We start from the raw sequence: 15,068 nt of genomic DNA, 5'->3' as shown, positions 1-15,068 counted from the left end.
AAAACCACAAACTTTATTAACCTGTAAAGATGAACAGATGTAGAAACATCAGGAATCAGTTTGACATTTAAAATGAATCTGAACTGAAATATTAGAGAACAGTTACATTTTCATCCAGCAGCATCAATTTAAATAAATTATTTGTAAATATTTTATAACCTGAATAAATGTGAGGTAAACAAAGTGTAGAAGCCTAAATTCAGTTTTAGTTCATTCTGACCTTTAGGATAAATTATGTTTATATTTATTATGATAATTTGTTTATTTGGATAAAAATTATATCTAGTTAAATCTCTATTGCATGCTAATTTGTTATATTAAACTATACTAAGGCCTTCTTGTAAATTTGCATAACTAATTGCAGATAAGGATTTGAGGGTGTGGCTAGACCAGTGTTTCTCATCCTTTTTTGGGCCAGCGCCCCCCTTATCCATTATCCAGGTCCCTCACCGCCCCCATCAAAAGTATTTGTTGGCTACTTTGCACTGAATATTATTTTATTATTAATATTACTATCACTATTGTTGATGTTTTCATTTTTATGCTTATTTCTGTATTTATCCTCAAAATAAATTCCGAGAGAACAAAAAAAGCCATGTGAATAAAGATCATATTTATAGGTGTCAACTTAAACTTGGTAGGAATAACAGGAGCCAATCAGAGTGGAAAACATATTCTTGTTCTGTGCCATTTACTGGTTGTTAAATCTTGCACAAAAAGACCAGATAAAAGATGTACAACAATGCCAGTTTAAACTTTGAACTATTTGCAAAAAGACTGTATAAAACATGGATAGAACTGTAATTATGTCAATCATAACGGGCACTTCAACAATATTATTTTACCTTTTATCTGAAAACAGTGTCTGTCCCTGCCATACAGTTTATTCCTCTGTATTTAATTTAGTTTCTTAGTTTTTATTCTTGCATTTTGTTCTTCATTAATTTGGTTTTCTCTGATTAGTTTGATCCTCTCTTGGTTTATCGTTATGTCCTCTTTAGTTTAGTTCCTGTTCCTAGTTTTATTTTATCGTTTATTGACGCTCACCACCAGTAATTGTCATTCATCATGTTATTCATACATTTTATTATTAATTTGTTCATATTTCAGTTTTAACCTGCATCCTGTTGCTTCAGCTCACATCTTTGATTTTTTTATTCAGATTGTGGGAATGTAGTTTGTCAGAGATCAGCTGTTCTTCTCTGGCCTCAGCTCTGAAGTCCAACCAACATCTGACTGAACTGAACCTGAGAGGAAACAACCTGAGAGATTCTGGAGTGAAGGAGCTCTGTGGTTTTCTACAGGATCCTGAATGCAGATTAAAACGATTATCGTAAGAAACCATGTTTTATTCTGGATCTGATGTTTGTGATGTGAAAGTTGTGTTGCCACTAAACTGCAGACAGATGCTGATATTCTACTGATCCACTCTGAGGATCTTCATGGTAAAGTCTGCTTTCTTCTTCTATGGTTTGGTCCAGTTAAAGTTTCTGTGTTTTATAAAAGCAYCAGCAGTTCCTCCTCCCACCATCACATCCAACCAATCACAGCGTTCATTTCACAGACATCAACCATACCTGCAGAGAGAAGGTCAAAGGTCAGATTAGAGACTAAAGGCTGATAAAACTCTGATATTAGGATCATTAAACGTCTTAATATCTACAATCAATCAGATATAAAATCTGAACAAATGTCTTTATGTCCAAGACAGACTGAGGCTGAATTCACTAAATAATGATGTTCATCCACATCTCTGACCTTCTGATCATAAATAATCAATAAACCATTTATTGATAAAACCACAAACTTTATTAACCTGTAAAGATGAACAGATGTAGAAACATCAGGAATCAGTTTGACATTTAAAATGAATCTGAACTGAAATATTAGTGCAGTTCTCCTTATTTCTGGGACTTTTACATTCAGTGAAATTAATTTTCTACATTTTTATCATTACTTTGTTCATATTTCAGTTTTAACCTGCGTCCTGTTGCTTCAGCTCACATATTTTATTCTTTATTCAGATTGGAGAACTGCAGTTTGTCAGAGATCAGCTGTTCTTCTCTGGCCTCAGCTCTGAAGTCCAACCAACATCTGACTGAACTGGACCTGAGAGGAAACAACCTGAAAGATTCAGACGTTCAGCAGCTGAAACATTTTGTAAAGGATGTAAAGTAAGTAAACGTTTGCAGTGAGTCCAGCTGCTGTCAGCATGTTGAACTAAACCAGTTCCCATCAAAGCTCCAGTGTTCCCAGTAAAGCTGCAGTTTCTCAGTGGAAGGAGAATGGTTCAGGCTTCCTGATTGGACACAGAGACAGCAATCAGCCAATCAGAGCAGCAGCAGCTTGCTGTGTTCCTGTGTTTGTGTTGGTGTGAAGATGAGTGTTGTTGCTGTGTCCATGTCTCCAGGATGTCCAGCTGGACTCCAGCGTCCAGCTGTCCAGCATGTCTAGAGACAGTGGTCCTCATTCATCAGCCTGTGGCAGCAGCAGGTCTGATCTCAGTTCAACAAGAAACAACTGATCAGGTTGATGTTGGTCACAGCTCTGAGTCTGACTGCAGCCTGGAAACCACTGGAAACTCTGGTTTCACAAACCATCATTCATTCAGTCAGCAGCTGCTCTTCCTGCTCCAGTCCAGTCCTCACATGTGGACATGTGTCCTGTCCTCAGTCTCATCCAGATGTGTTCAGGGACAGACAGCCTCCATGCTGCTCAGTCAGCTGATGTCCAGCAGCAGATGTTTGTTCATCAGCAGCAGTTTGTGTTGAAATGCAGCAGCAGCAAATCCATCCCTCCAGTGGTGGAGCAGCAGTGAACCTTCAGGCTCTCAGCAGTTGGTTTCCACTGTGGACTTGAGTGGAACCTGCAKAGGAAGCAGACTGGATGCTGAAAGTGTGTGTAGGTGTGTGAGCTTGGAGCTCAGTGTGTTCACTGCAACACGTTAAGATGAGAGCTGAGAGGAAGCTGCTCTGAACACGACTGAAGGCCCTGCTGCTCTTTCTRCTGGATGTGCTGCGTCACTGACTGCTGCTGCTGGAGAGAAGCTGGAAACTCACTGATCTGATCTCTGATTCTTTCTTCTCTCTGCAGGATCTGATCTCTGTAAAGAAGAGAATCGTCTCTGTTTCCTGCTGATCCTCAGAAGATGCAGCAGTTTGAGTCTAAAGAGACTCTGACTGGATCATGATGACCTTTGACCTGAATGGTCAAAGGTCATCATGACCATTCTGTCATTTTGTATCTGATGTTGTTTTTCTCTTTGGATGGATGAAGATGAATTTGTAAGGCTTCATGGAGTTTTGATCTGAACTTGATTCAGTTTTTAAAGTTGATAATTTTTCTCTGATTCATTTTCATCCTGGAAGCTGAAATATGAAACATGTTTCAGTTCAGCCGTTTCCAGGCTGCATGTTGCTTCATTTGGATCCAGTTTCTGATGTTTGTGCAGCTCTGGTCTTTCTGTGTGCTGCTGGAAACGACTCAGTGAGGAAATGATGCAATCAAACTGTTACTGATGATTTTAAATCTAATATTTTAATATTTGTTTTCATCATCACAATATAAAACTTTGAGCTTTTTGAATTCTGTACTGAAAAATTTAACTAAAGTATAAACCCCCCCCCAAACAAATCTATTAACTAGTAAAAACTAGTAAACAGACTCTAGAAACAAATTAAAACTAAATTAGACAAACAAAATAAATTAAATTTAAAGCCCAAAACTATTATAACTCTGGTTGAAACTTTATGTTCCAGTAATGAGGCTTATAAATATCCAGAGGACTTTTTCACAAAACCAGGATCGTGRATTAAGYCATAATKTTCCRGATATTCTGGTTTAATTAAACCTCRATTCAGTTTCACAACAGARGAAACRCGTACGTTGCCATGGCGATTCATTCTGTGAAGCTAGCTGCTCCAGACCAGGCTAACATGCTAACATCTGGATTAATCCTGGAGCTTCATCTGTTCAGTCAGCGATGAARAACTGATGAGTTTTGTTTTCTTTTGTCTTTTTTATTATGCTGCAATAATTAATTTTGGTTTTCATTCTAAATGTTTTTGTAACATCATGATGTTAGAATATAACATTATCAATTTTAAAAGCATCAGTGTGGATATCTTCCWGTTCTATTTGGTTTCTCTGTTCTAAGTTTGACATAAAGGCCTTTAATAAACCGTTGCAGTTTTTAGGGGATTAGAGAAATGGGTCATAAAGAAACTCAGGTTTTGTAATCAAGTCCAGCCAAATTAGCTATAGCATACTTTCGAACGTAATTCAGAATTAAAGCACAATATTTAAAACAAATACTTATTTACATTATTAATTAGCCTTTTGTCTTCATCCAGGTGGCTACAATCTTATAAGCTCCGTTATATTTTATCTTTTGTCTTTTTGTCATTAAGCTGCTTTTACACTGACAGTTAAACAAGAAATTGTCTCTTCAAAACAAAAGCATCACAACTCAAACAGGAAGTTACATTTTAACCACAAACTTCCCAGAAGCTGTAAATGTTCCTATATATAATCTGTTGTTCATGTTTGTTCTGGATAATTATTGATAAGTGGTGAATCAGAAAAGAGTAACATGAATTAATCCAGTGTTTCTCAACCCTGGTCCTCAAGGCTCACTGTCCTACATGTTTTAGAGGTTTCCCTGATTTAATGTGCCTGATTAAACTGATTGCAGTTCAAGAAACGTCTGTTAATCAGTCATTGATTGAAATCAGCTGGACTAAAGCAAGAAAATACCTAAAACATGCAGGACAGTGAGTACCAGGAAACACTGAATTGCTGTCAGATTCACTCGTTATATTAACTTCCACTGTTTTTTATATAAGTTTAAAGTTGTTTATTTGAGCAAATAGCATGTATTATTATGATTTTTAAAATTGGTTTAAGAATGTATGCTTTGGGATAATTACATATTTAAACGAGCCGTTACTGTTTGCTATTGTAGCAGCAGTTTTTTTATTGAGTATGATCGGCTTCATTCCTCATAATCCTCCATCAACATGTTTGTTTGGTGTGAGGGATGGTGAACGCAATTTATCTACTGTGGCACATTCACCTGAATTAAACTTGTATAGCTGGTTTGGTCTCTGTGAAACGGATAGATCCTGGATGAAATGATGGAGCTTTGTGAAACCCGGTTTTATCTCCGTTCCTGGATTTTGTAATCCTACTTTTGTTGAACAGAAACCAGGTTAGTTTAAGTTACTAACAAAATGACATGTCAGTGTTGTGCTGCAAATGTAGCTTCATTTATAATATAAACACAAAGTTCATGTGATTGAGCTGTGAGATTAGAGAGAATCAGAACAGAGGAAGACAACAGGTTGGTTTATTAATAAGAGGAAATGTAAGATATCTTCAAGCACTTTCAAATAAAATCTAACTGGGAAAAACACATTGATAAATTGTAAATAAGTCAATAAAAATATCTTTAGTTTTGGTTTGGTGTGTCACTTGTTCTTTCAACAAACATATTAACTCATTTTATTAATTGGTAAATTAGCTTTTTTCCTTCTTCCAGTTAATCGGTTTAATCCTGCTCTTATTTTGAAAGGCCCGGGCCCGGCTTCCTTCCGGCTCGGTTGTCTCCAGCTTGACCCCTGAGCTCAGTGTGAGCAGCATCCAGCCTCGGAGCTCCGCTCAGAGAAAACAGTTATTAAATAGTTATTAAAATGATTTGTTCCTTTAACTATAACATTATATTAATAGAAATTAAAATTAAAATTACATTGATTAAATGTAATACAATATTATATTTGATAGTGTCATGGGAGTGCAGTGCTTGTTGGAGCAGGCAATATTCGTTGTGTTTGTGACTTTCTTCCTGAAAATCTAAAATTCCAACGTAATAATGTGAGACGTTGTTTGTTATGTGGTTTTAAATAAGGCGACACAAACACCAAGGGGCTTCATCTGACACAACTAAGTTACCTTCAAAAACAGCTTCATTTGACTTTGCATCATCTGATATAATGAAATTGGCCTCTGTCTCTTTAAGAAGCTCCACCTTTAGCACRTCATTCAGCATGTATTTATTCTAAAACTGAAAATATTCGATACACATCACATCATGTGCCAGTTATCCATAAAGTTAGTTTCCATCTGTCGTTCCTCGAGGTGCAACTAATATGAACACAATACAAATTAACTAGCTTCTTTCAGAACATTGTCACAAATGCACCACACAATTAAAGCAGCTTGAATTGAATTTTATTCATCAAAAAAATAGTTTTTGAATTTACGATAAAACAGTTTTACTGCTGTTTGTTTTACAGTGATGAATAATAAGATACAGCAACTGAAACACAAGAGAAAAGAGATAATTAATTATTGTTCTAGCAGCAGTTCATTTAAAAGAAATGTTAAAAAAGTATAAATAAAATGAACACTGTAAATTCCACATTCATACAAGAAACAAAAAGAAAACAATTTTACAGAAGATTAAAAGAAATGTGTATAAAACGTGTTTTCATCTCATCAAAGCAGCAAAAATGAAGAAAAAAGAATCTAGAAATACTGAAATCTATATTGAACCACACTGAGTCTCAGTTAATGTTTTAATTAATTAATTAATGTTCAGTTAAAATTTCACCCAAAGGTTGAGATTCCTCTTCCTGGAAGATTTAGAAAATCACCTTATATTTACATTTATTTACACCAGATCTTACAAAATTATCAAAAAAAACCCAAAACATTCCTAAAAGACTATGATCAGTATAAAGAGACATTCTGCTTGTTTTGATTTTATTAATTAAAGAGAAATTAATTTCAGCTGGAATCATTTGTAATTTAACAGTAAAACATTGTTTTTTCATTGAAATACTATTTTTATGTGGGAAAAATACATCCTACAAATAATACTTCTAACTTATTTTAAGGAAAATTTGACAAGTAAAGATATAAATGAAATATTTAGGCAAAAAAAATTTAAACTGTTGTTAAATTTAAGAAAAAAACTAAATAGATCAGCAGGAAAAAAATGTGTTTTGTATCTGTTACAATACAGATTGAGTTCAGAAGATAAAACATAAAATAAAAGCCATATATTTTTATTTAAGTAACATTTATCTAGTTTTATAAAATGTATTAACAACTAAAAATCTATTCTGCCTGAAAAATTTACAAGGAAAAAAATTCAGCCTCAGATTTTTTCCTGTTTAATTTTTTTTTAATCCCTAATTTTATGACAATTTTATTGCATCACATGCAAATTAAATTCCACTTTTAAGTGATTCTTTTGGGAAAAACTGCGTTCAGCTTGTAAAAAGTAAAGTTGGGCTGAATAAAGATTTCTCTAGTTCTGAGTTTCATCTTCAATGCTTCATATTTTCCCGTTTTTAGTTTTTTTATTTGACATAAAATAGTTAAAGTTAATAAACTCCACCATCCTGCTGGTCTGGATTGGGACACTGGGAACCTGAACTGGTTTGTCCTGAAGATCCTCTGATTCTCCTGCAGCGCAGAGAAAATGGAGGAAGAGTCAAAAATAACTAAATTAAAACTAAATATTAACCTGCTAAATGAAACCTTTATTACTGCATTATTTAACATGATTTATATGAGCAGAAATTATTTTGCAAGTCACTGTTTATAAAACATGAATCAGCATTTTATTAGACAGGAAATGAGCTCATAATTTAATATTTATGTTTATTTCCATGCTAAAATGTGTGAATAACAAAGATCTGTTTGAGTTAAGACATATAAATACAAAGTACGTTAAAATCATTCAGTGTTTTTAACATCTTTGTTGTAACAAATTAAAGTTTGTTAAAGCATCTCCAGACTTTCCTCCAGTTTTATCTTCTATAAAACACGTCTGAATTAATCCTCCTGCTGTCTGTCTTTTATCACTTTATGACACAAAAAACTTACATTTTATGTGAAAATTGATTTACTCACCATCAGTTTGCTTTATTCTTCCAACGGCGACTCAGAATTTCTAGAAAACAGGAAAAACATTGTTAGATAACAACACTAACAAAATGTGTAAATTATACATTTATATCTGTATTACTGAATGGAACTAACATTTCCTTAGAATACAGATTATATACAGTAAGTATTTTTCTTTCTGTGCTAGAAATATTGTAGCAGATGTTTGATTAATGCAGCAGAAAATGTTTTAGGAAATCCTGGTGAAATCACTAAAAGCTGCAGCTCGGCTTCATCACTGCTGAAAACAGATGATTTTTTAAAAAATAAAATCATATTCAGATTAATTACATTTCTCTCCAGTATCTAAACAGACGAGTCTTTGTTTATTTTCTCAAAGCAGGAAAATATTAAGAGTTGAATTAAAATGAAGTCTTTAAAGACAGAGGTTTCCAAACTGTGGGGCGCGCCCTCTAGGGGGGGCGCCGTGTCATTGCAGGTGGGGGGCGTCTCATACTTCCCCGTCTGGATGAAAAAACAACGCATAAGTCGTTCAACCAGGTAGCCATTTGTAATCCGTAGGGGGGCCCAGAACATGTTTAGGAACCACTGTTTAAAGACATGAAGAACTTTTTATTTATCTAAATTATGTTGCCATCACGGGCTGCACAGTGGCGCAGTTGGTAGAGCTGTTGCCTTGCAGCAAGAAGGTTCTGGGTTCAATTCCCAGCCTGGGGTCTTTCTGCATGGAGTCTCCATGTTCTCCCTGTGCATGGTGGGTTTCCTCCAGGTACTCTGGTTTCCTCCCACAGTCCAAAAACATGACTGTCAGGTTAATTGGCCTCTCCAAATTGCCCCTATGTGTGAGTGTGTGTGTGCATGGTTGTGTGTCCTGTGTGTCTCTGTGTTGCCTTGTGACAGACTGGCGACCTGTCCAGGGTGACCCCGCCTCTCGCCCGGAACGTTAGCTGGAGATCGGCACCAGCACCCCTCCCGACCCCACTGAGGGACAAGGGTGCAAGAAAATGGATGGATGTTGCCATCACATTGTTTACCAATATTATTGCATATCAGATATTTTCCCAGTATCATTCAGCTGCAGCTTAATGAGTGAAGTGAATAATTTTACCTGCTATCACTGTGCAGATTACAGGTGATAATCCAGTCACTGCCATCAGGATTTTCTTCAGCAATCTGGGAATTTCCTGGAAAGAAATAATAAGAAAGTTAAGATGAACCTCAACATTTTAGGTTCATTTAGATGAGACACGTTCAGAACCAAACCAGAACCACCAGGTTCTGATTCTTACTGAGTTTATGAAGCGTTGCTCTCCTCTGGTTCCTCCTGGTTCTGATGCTGCAGCTGTAGGTCAGATCAGAACCATCTGGACCCGTCAGAGAGCTGCTGATGTCATAAAGCTTCTCCTCAGTCTGATGGACTGTGGTTCTGTTCTGCAGAGCCGTGTTGGATGGAGGCTCAGTGGACCAGGTGAGTTCAGGTTGAGGGTAGATCCCCTCTGAGCTGCAGGTGATCCTGTTTCCATCCTGATGGATCCTGATGTCAGAGACTGGAGCTGCAATAAAACACAGATCAGAATATCAAAAATATCAACATAATTAATAATCAACTTGTTTTAAATCCCACCTTCGACTCTCAGGTGAATAAAAACCAGTTTATTTCCACTGGTGTTGCACCTGTAGGTTCCCTCATCCTGAACTTTGACCCCTGTCAGCAGCAGCGAGGCGTTTCCTCTGGAGATCTGATCCGTGAACAGAGACGTTCTGCCTCTGAAGTTCTGGTTCTGTTGGCCCAGCTGGTCCTGGTTGCCGTAGTAACGGTGGGCGGCGCCGTCTGCAGGTGTCAGGCGGCTCCAGTTGATGATGACATCAGAGCTGCTGGAGACGCTGCAGGGCAAAACGCAGCTCTGGCTGAAAACACACGTCACCCGGGTGACTGAAAAAAATAATATAATTTTATAAAAATGATTCACACTTCATGTCTGCAATAAACAATTTAACTGGAAAAACATCAAATCTTACCAAGTGTTGGTTTAGTTTCTAGAATTAGAGCAAATATCTTATGAAATAAGACAAAACTAACTTACAAACAACTTTTCAATGTAAAGGAATTTATTTTAAATGCGTGATTCTTGATTTCTAAAAAATCACTAGTTCCTGTGACAAAGTGGTTCAGTTTGTTTCACCACCTCTCAACATTGTAAGTATAGGAATCATGTTTTGCTCTTTAAATGTTAAAAACTAAAACTAACCTGTCAATCAAATGTTTGTCTTGCTGATTAAAAGTGAAACTATTGACCAGCTGCTGGCTGAGATCCAGGTTCTGGATGTTTACATTACAAAATAAATGCACAGATTTTACAGAGTTAAAATAAAAAAAAAACATCTGTTTCCACTCAGTATGTTCAGTGTTTTTATATATAATATATATATAAATATTAATAGAGACTGGTAGATTATATTTGTCTTGGCCTTCTCATCAGAAAACTGAAAGTATTAAGCTAAATATTGTTTCATAAATAACAGAAATGTTTATAAACATTAAGCTGAAAAATGTCTGAAATTCATAATTTGTCTGAAACAGAATAAAACCATTAAAATGCCAGATGAGCTGAAGTTTTCAGACTCAAGCTGCAGTTTGAACAGAAACATTTCAACACGTCTCTGTTTGTTTGTTTTATCGTCAGATAAAAATCTGCAGAGCAACATGACTCCTGCTTCACTCGCCTCTTTCTGAAGAAATCCACTGGAAGCTCAGAACCAGCAGAACCACGTAGCTCCTGATGCTGCCCATGGGCCCAGTTACTGGTCCCAGTTCACACCAACCTGATTAAGGCTTCAAGGAAACGGATCGGATCAGAGAAACGGATCCACCCAGTCCGGTTTATTTGGCTGCAGCTTCAGTGCAGCAGAGTTTCTCTGATCATCTTCGTCACGTTTCTGGTTGTTTTTCTCCCTCATTCATCAAATAACAGATTTTATTTTGTTCCAGAAAAAGAAATAAGATCACATTTTAAAATATGTAAATGAGTGTGATTTGATTGGAGGTGACTACAGTCAGTAAGAATCTATGTTTAAAAAGTTTGTGGAAAATATTTTCTTCAGAAACGTCAATTTATTAAATCAAGTCCCATTAAGTTTACATTTACTATCTGAATTATTTGGTTCATTTCAATAAGATTCTTTATTCACTGTTTTTGTCTTGAATATCCAGGAATCTGTTTTATTTTTAACACAATGTGATTGTAATTAATTAGATTATAGGTAACAGCAACAAGCTGCTGTTGTATTTATGTTCATAATCTTGATTTATGAACATAAATACAAGATTATGAACATAAAAATGAAGTTTTAAAGAAGTCGCCTTGCACCTTTTCCGCTGCTTGTCAGCGATTTGCTCTTCGGGCCGGTGATTTGTTCTGCGTCCAGAACCGCCTCAAAAATTCAAACATGTTTGACTAAAACTGAGTTTATATCAGTTTCTCTCACTAATTCCAGAATCCAGTCTTTTCTCACATTAACAGATTTTCTTTGGGTCGACTCTGATGCAGACTTGGTCTAACTGCTATATTTGGTGGTAAAATTAGGCGGAAAATCCTGTTTGTCTCCATGAAATTAAAGATGTGAACTGAAACTGAAATAATTCACCCAGCACAGGTTTAGATTTATAATTTTCTTTCAGCCAAGAGGTTAATTTCTCATTGCAGTTGGGAGAAAACTCTCTCAACATATTGATATTTTTAAAAATACCATGTTGGAAATGATTAATTCCCTTTTCACTCATGGAAAATATGAATAGAAATTGCAGAAATTATTATTTCTGACGGGCTTCCTGAATGTTTCTGACATGCTGCACAGAAGGTTTTTTATTTGGACGCTAGGGGGCAGAGTAGAGCCGGTTACCTGTGTTCAGGTCAGTCAGCCTCATTTGGCCTCAACATGATTTGCTCAGTGTTTGATGTTTTGGGTGTGTATGTTTTATTCTTTGTTAATTAACTAAAGAAATGTGAATTCATCTGGAACATTATTTCTCCCTTATCATGACTCTAAAAATGTATTTAATGATCTTTATGGATTATGTTACATTTGCTGATTGAAGCAAGGACTTGCATTTACTTTATGTCATGTTTATTGTTATTGTTACATGTCATTTGGTACATGTGGAACATAAGTATGTGCATTTTCAATAGCACCCCTAAATGAGCTAAACAAAAATAATTTCTTTTGAGCAGTGAGAATATTGTGACAGTTTTAATCATTTATACCCAGATCAACATTGTGGAGCCTGATTTTGATCATCACTCTGCATCATCTAGCAGAAACACAGAAAACAATTGTATTTTGTGCAGAACTTAGGCTTTCTTCTGCTCAGGATTTAAAAAAAAAGCCTTTGAAAATGATCAAGAGATTGCATCAAATTATAAAATGACTTTATAAATAAATTTTTTAAATAAATTTGTTAAAATCTTCAACATGCTTCAAAATATTAAATATGTTTTCAAATTAAAACAGGAGAGAGAGAATATGTAAAAGGGACACTGCATTTTTTTGTTTTACTTGGGGTTCTGTGGGAAGATTGTCAGCAGTCAGTATCTTACCTCCAGGAAATAACTGATCAATCTCAGTTTGGAGAAGTTTGAACAACAAATTCAAACTGTGCTGCGTTGTGAGAGCAGGGCCAGTTTTACCATCAAAGATGTAAAATCTTTAAAACAATCATGGTAGTTTGGTTTAACTTTGTTTCATTGTCATGCACTGGTTGTACTGTTAGCTGATTGTTAGTTGCTGAAGGTAGAGATGTTAAGAATGAGACATACTATCATAACTAAGCACCAAATGAAGTTTGTGGATAAAGAATTAAAGGAAAGACAAGTTGACAGATTTTTACGGTTAAAACAAAATGATACAGCAGACTTTGAGTTTCCATGGGGATTAAGGATCATATCTGCCCAGGAATTGATGAAATCCATGAATCCTTATAGCACCACATGTACCTTAATAACCATTAATATGGGCTGTGGAAATCGCCTAGCACCACAGAAGATAACATACAGTCTTCCTCATCTCCAGACTTACAACCAATCACAGTCAATGAAAACAAATGGCCCTCCTTGATTGGCTGCTTTGTAAACTTTAGTCAATTTGTATCAAGCAGCATTGTGCCCAAGTATTTCCGTTTCCTAAATTGGATTTTTTTAATATGTCTTATCAAAAATATCTGCATATAGGCAGATTATTCATGAATAATTTTGTATTCACAGAAAAATCCACAAATATCGAACCACAAGTAGGCAGAAAGGTTCACTGTACAGCAGTTCTTATATGTTTATTGGATTAAATAAGATTCTAAAGCAAAAATTATGGCAGTTTAAAGATTTGTGAAATAGTTTTACAATGCAGAAATGAACCTGTTTTTTTATGTAGATGGAAATCCTGAGGCAGGGAGAGTTATCCACCAAGTAAGACACTGACAGCTCATAATCACTCCACAGAATCCCACTCTATGAAATCCGAACTGTCCCACTGAGTTCAGCATCAAGAAAAATAACAAAAAATAATAAAAAATTGATTGTTGTATGGAAAAATGTCCATGCAAAGACAATAATAAAGTGATATTGATAGTTCATAATCCAGAGTCTGCAAATAAATTATAGGTTCAAACTGAACCGACTGCAGCAAAAGAAAACAGCAGTTATTTTACTTCTGTCACAATTTAGGAGTCCTTCAATTTTTAAAAAAATTTAAATTTCTGCTTAGAAAATAAAATATAAAAAAGTTATGCCTTTAAGCTTCTAATCAGTCATGACAGACAGAGATTCAGTTTTTCTGCTCTTTTGTGATTTTTAGCTGTCAGTCCTCAGGTCCTTCTCTTCTTCTGCTGCAAAAATAGAAAAAATGAATTAGAAAAGACCTACAGCTGTTTATTCTGCACTGCTGTATGGATCATTGCTTTAGAAATGCTCAAGTTTATGAATCACCGTTTTGTGAAGTCAACTCAGCATTTTGGGCACCTCCATGTTGAACTGATGCTAATTTCTGCAGAGAAGATAAAAGTGCAAGTTGTTCCATTAAGCAGCAGCAGCAACTCATCAAAAGCTGCTTAAGCCAGCAGTGTGTAATTTTTATAACAATATTTTATTAAATATTTGTTAAACATGTCACCATAGAGGCAGATAATGTATAAAATGATTGAGCTCCTCTGCCTCTGAGCAGCGACTCTCCCCAGGCTGGAGGAATTATTTAATAACTAGGATTAAATTTCAGTTCATTTGATTTTAATCTGTTTTTATGGCTGGATTAAATTGACATTTTAGAAAAGTGTCAGTTTCTTGTTGTTGGGAATTGGTGTCATATAAACAAGACTGAAAACTGTCAGATGTTTCAAACTTTTTAGTCAAACCTGTTCGTCTGAATACTGCAGCTCATAATAACCAGGGATATATTTACAACAAAAGATTTATTTGTGAGGAACATTAGATGTTTTTTGAAGATTGAAAAAAAGAGATTGTCACAACAGAACAATACAGAATCAAATTAAAAAGTAAAAGTAGGGTTGGTTGAGTTTTCCTTTAAAACAATATTGACTGTCTCCAATATTGTCCCTTCTCCCAAAAATATATATATATTTTTTTTAATTCACCGCTTTTGCGAACAATTTTAAAATCTTCCACTCACGTGCTTTTATTTTGAAGGCGCACCACAGCGCTTCCTCCCCTATCAGCGGGAGCCAGAAAATCCGTTTGAATGAGGTAAACTGTCGGGAATGTTGCCTTGAATATCGCTCGTTTATAACATCTTTCTGTCAGTTTACTTTCATATATAGAACAAAATATTTTTGGTTAAGCCGTTTTAATTCTGGAATAGTCACATGTCCAACATTTTACTGCTAACTTTGTATAAAAGTTAGCTAGTTTAGTCACAATGATTTATGTCATCAGAATGAGACTGAAACAGCAGCAAAATGAGCCTTTTCGTTATTTAAAGTGAGGAATGATGTCTACACAGAACCTGATCATACTCGACCACTTATATTATATTATATTATATTATATTATATTATATTATATTATATTATATTATATTATATTATATTATATTATATTATATCTTTTTCTTCTTCTTCTTCTTCTTCTTCTTCTTCTTCTTCTTCTTCTTCT

At 35.3% G+C, this 15,068-nt stretch overlaps 1 protein-coding gene and 1 long non-coding RNA gene across 2 annotated transcripts in view; one reads left to right on the top strand and one right to left on the bottom strand.

Annotated features, from left to right (window-relative positions):
• LOC103456935 (NACHT, LRR and PYD domains-containing protein 3-like) overlaps positions 1–3,230 on the top strand; it is a 19,739-nt gene extending 16,509 nt beyond the window's left edge. Inside the window, exons 8-10 of the mRNA XM_017301777.1 lie at positions 1,163–1,333; positions 2,025–2,174; positions 3,094–3,230. Coding sequence (XP_017157266.1) covers positions 1,163–1,333; positions 2,025–2,174; positions 3,094–3,100 — 328 coding nt within the window. The 3' untranslated portion in view covers positions 3,101–3,230. The remainder of the gene's footprint in view (positions 1–1,162; positions 1,334–2,024; positions 2,175–3,093) is intronic.
• Positions 3,231–7,396: 4,166 nt separating this feature from the next.
• LOC108165676 (uncharacterized) lies at positions 7,397–9,082 on the bottom strand. The gene is made up of 3 exons (XR_001775995.1): positions 9,023–9,082; positions 7,921–7,960; positions 7,397–7,470 (listed from the first exon to the last, which is right to left on the bottom strand). It is a non-coding gene; the product is annotated as an uncharacterized LOC108165676 (long non-coding RNA).
• Positions 9,083–15,068: the final 5,986 nt, after the last annotated feature.

Source organism: Poecilia reticulata, linkage group LG20 (assembly GCF_000633615.1).
Source record: "Poecilia reticulata strain Guanapo linkage group LG20, Guppy_female_1.0+MT, whole genome shotgun sequence".
Taxonomy (NCBI): domain Eukaryota; kingdom Metazoa; phylum Chordata; class Actinopteri; order Cyprinodontiformes; family Poeciliidae; genus Poecilia; species Poecilia reticulata.
This window is presented reverse-complemented; position numbering and strand designations above follow the sequence as displayed.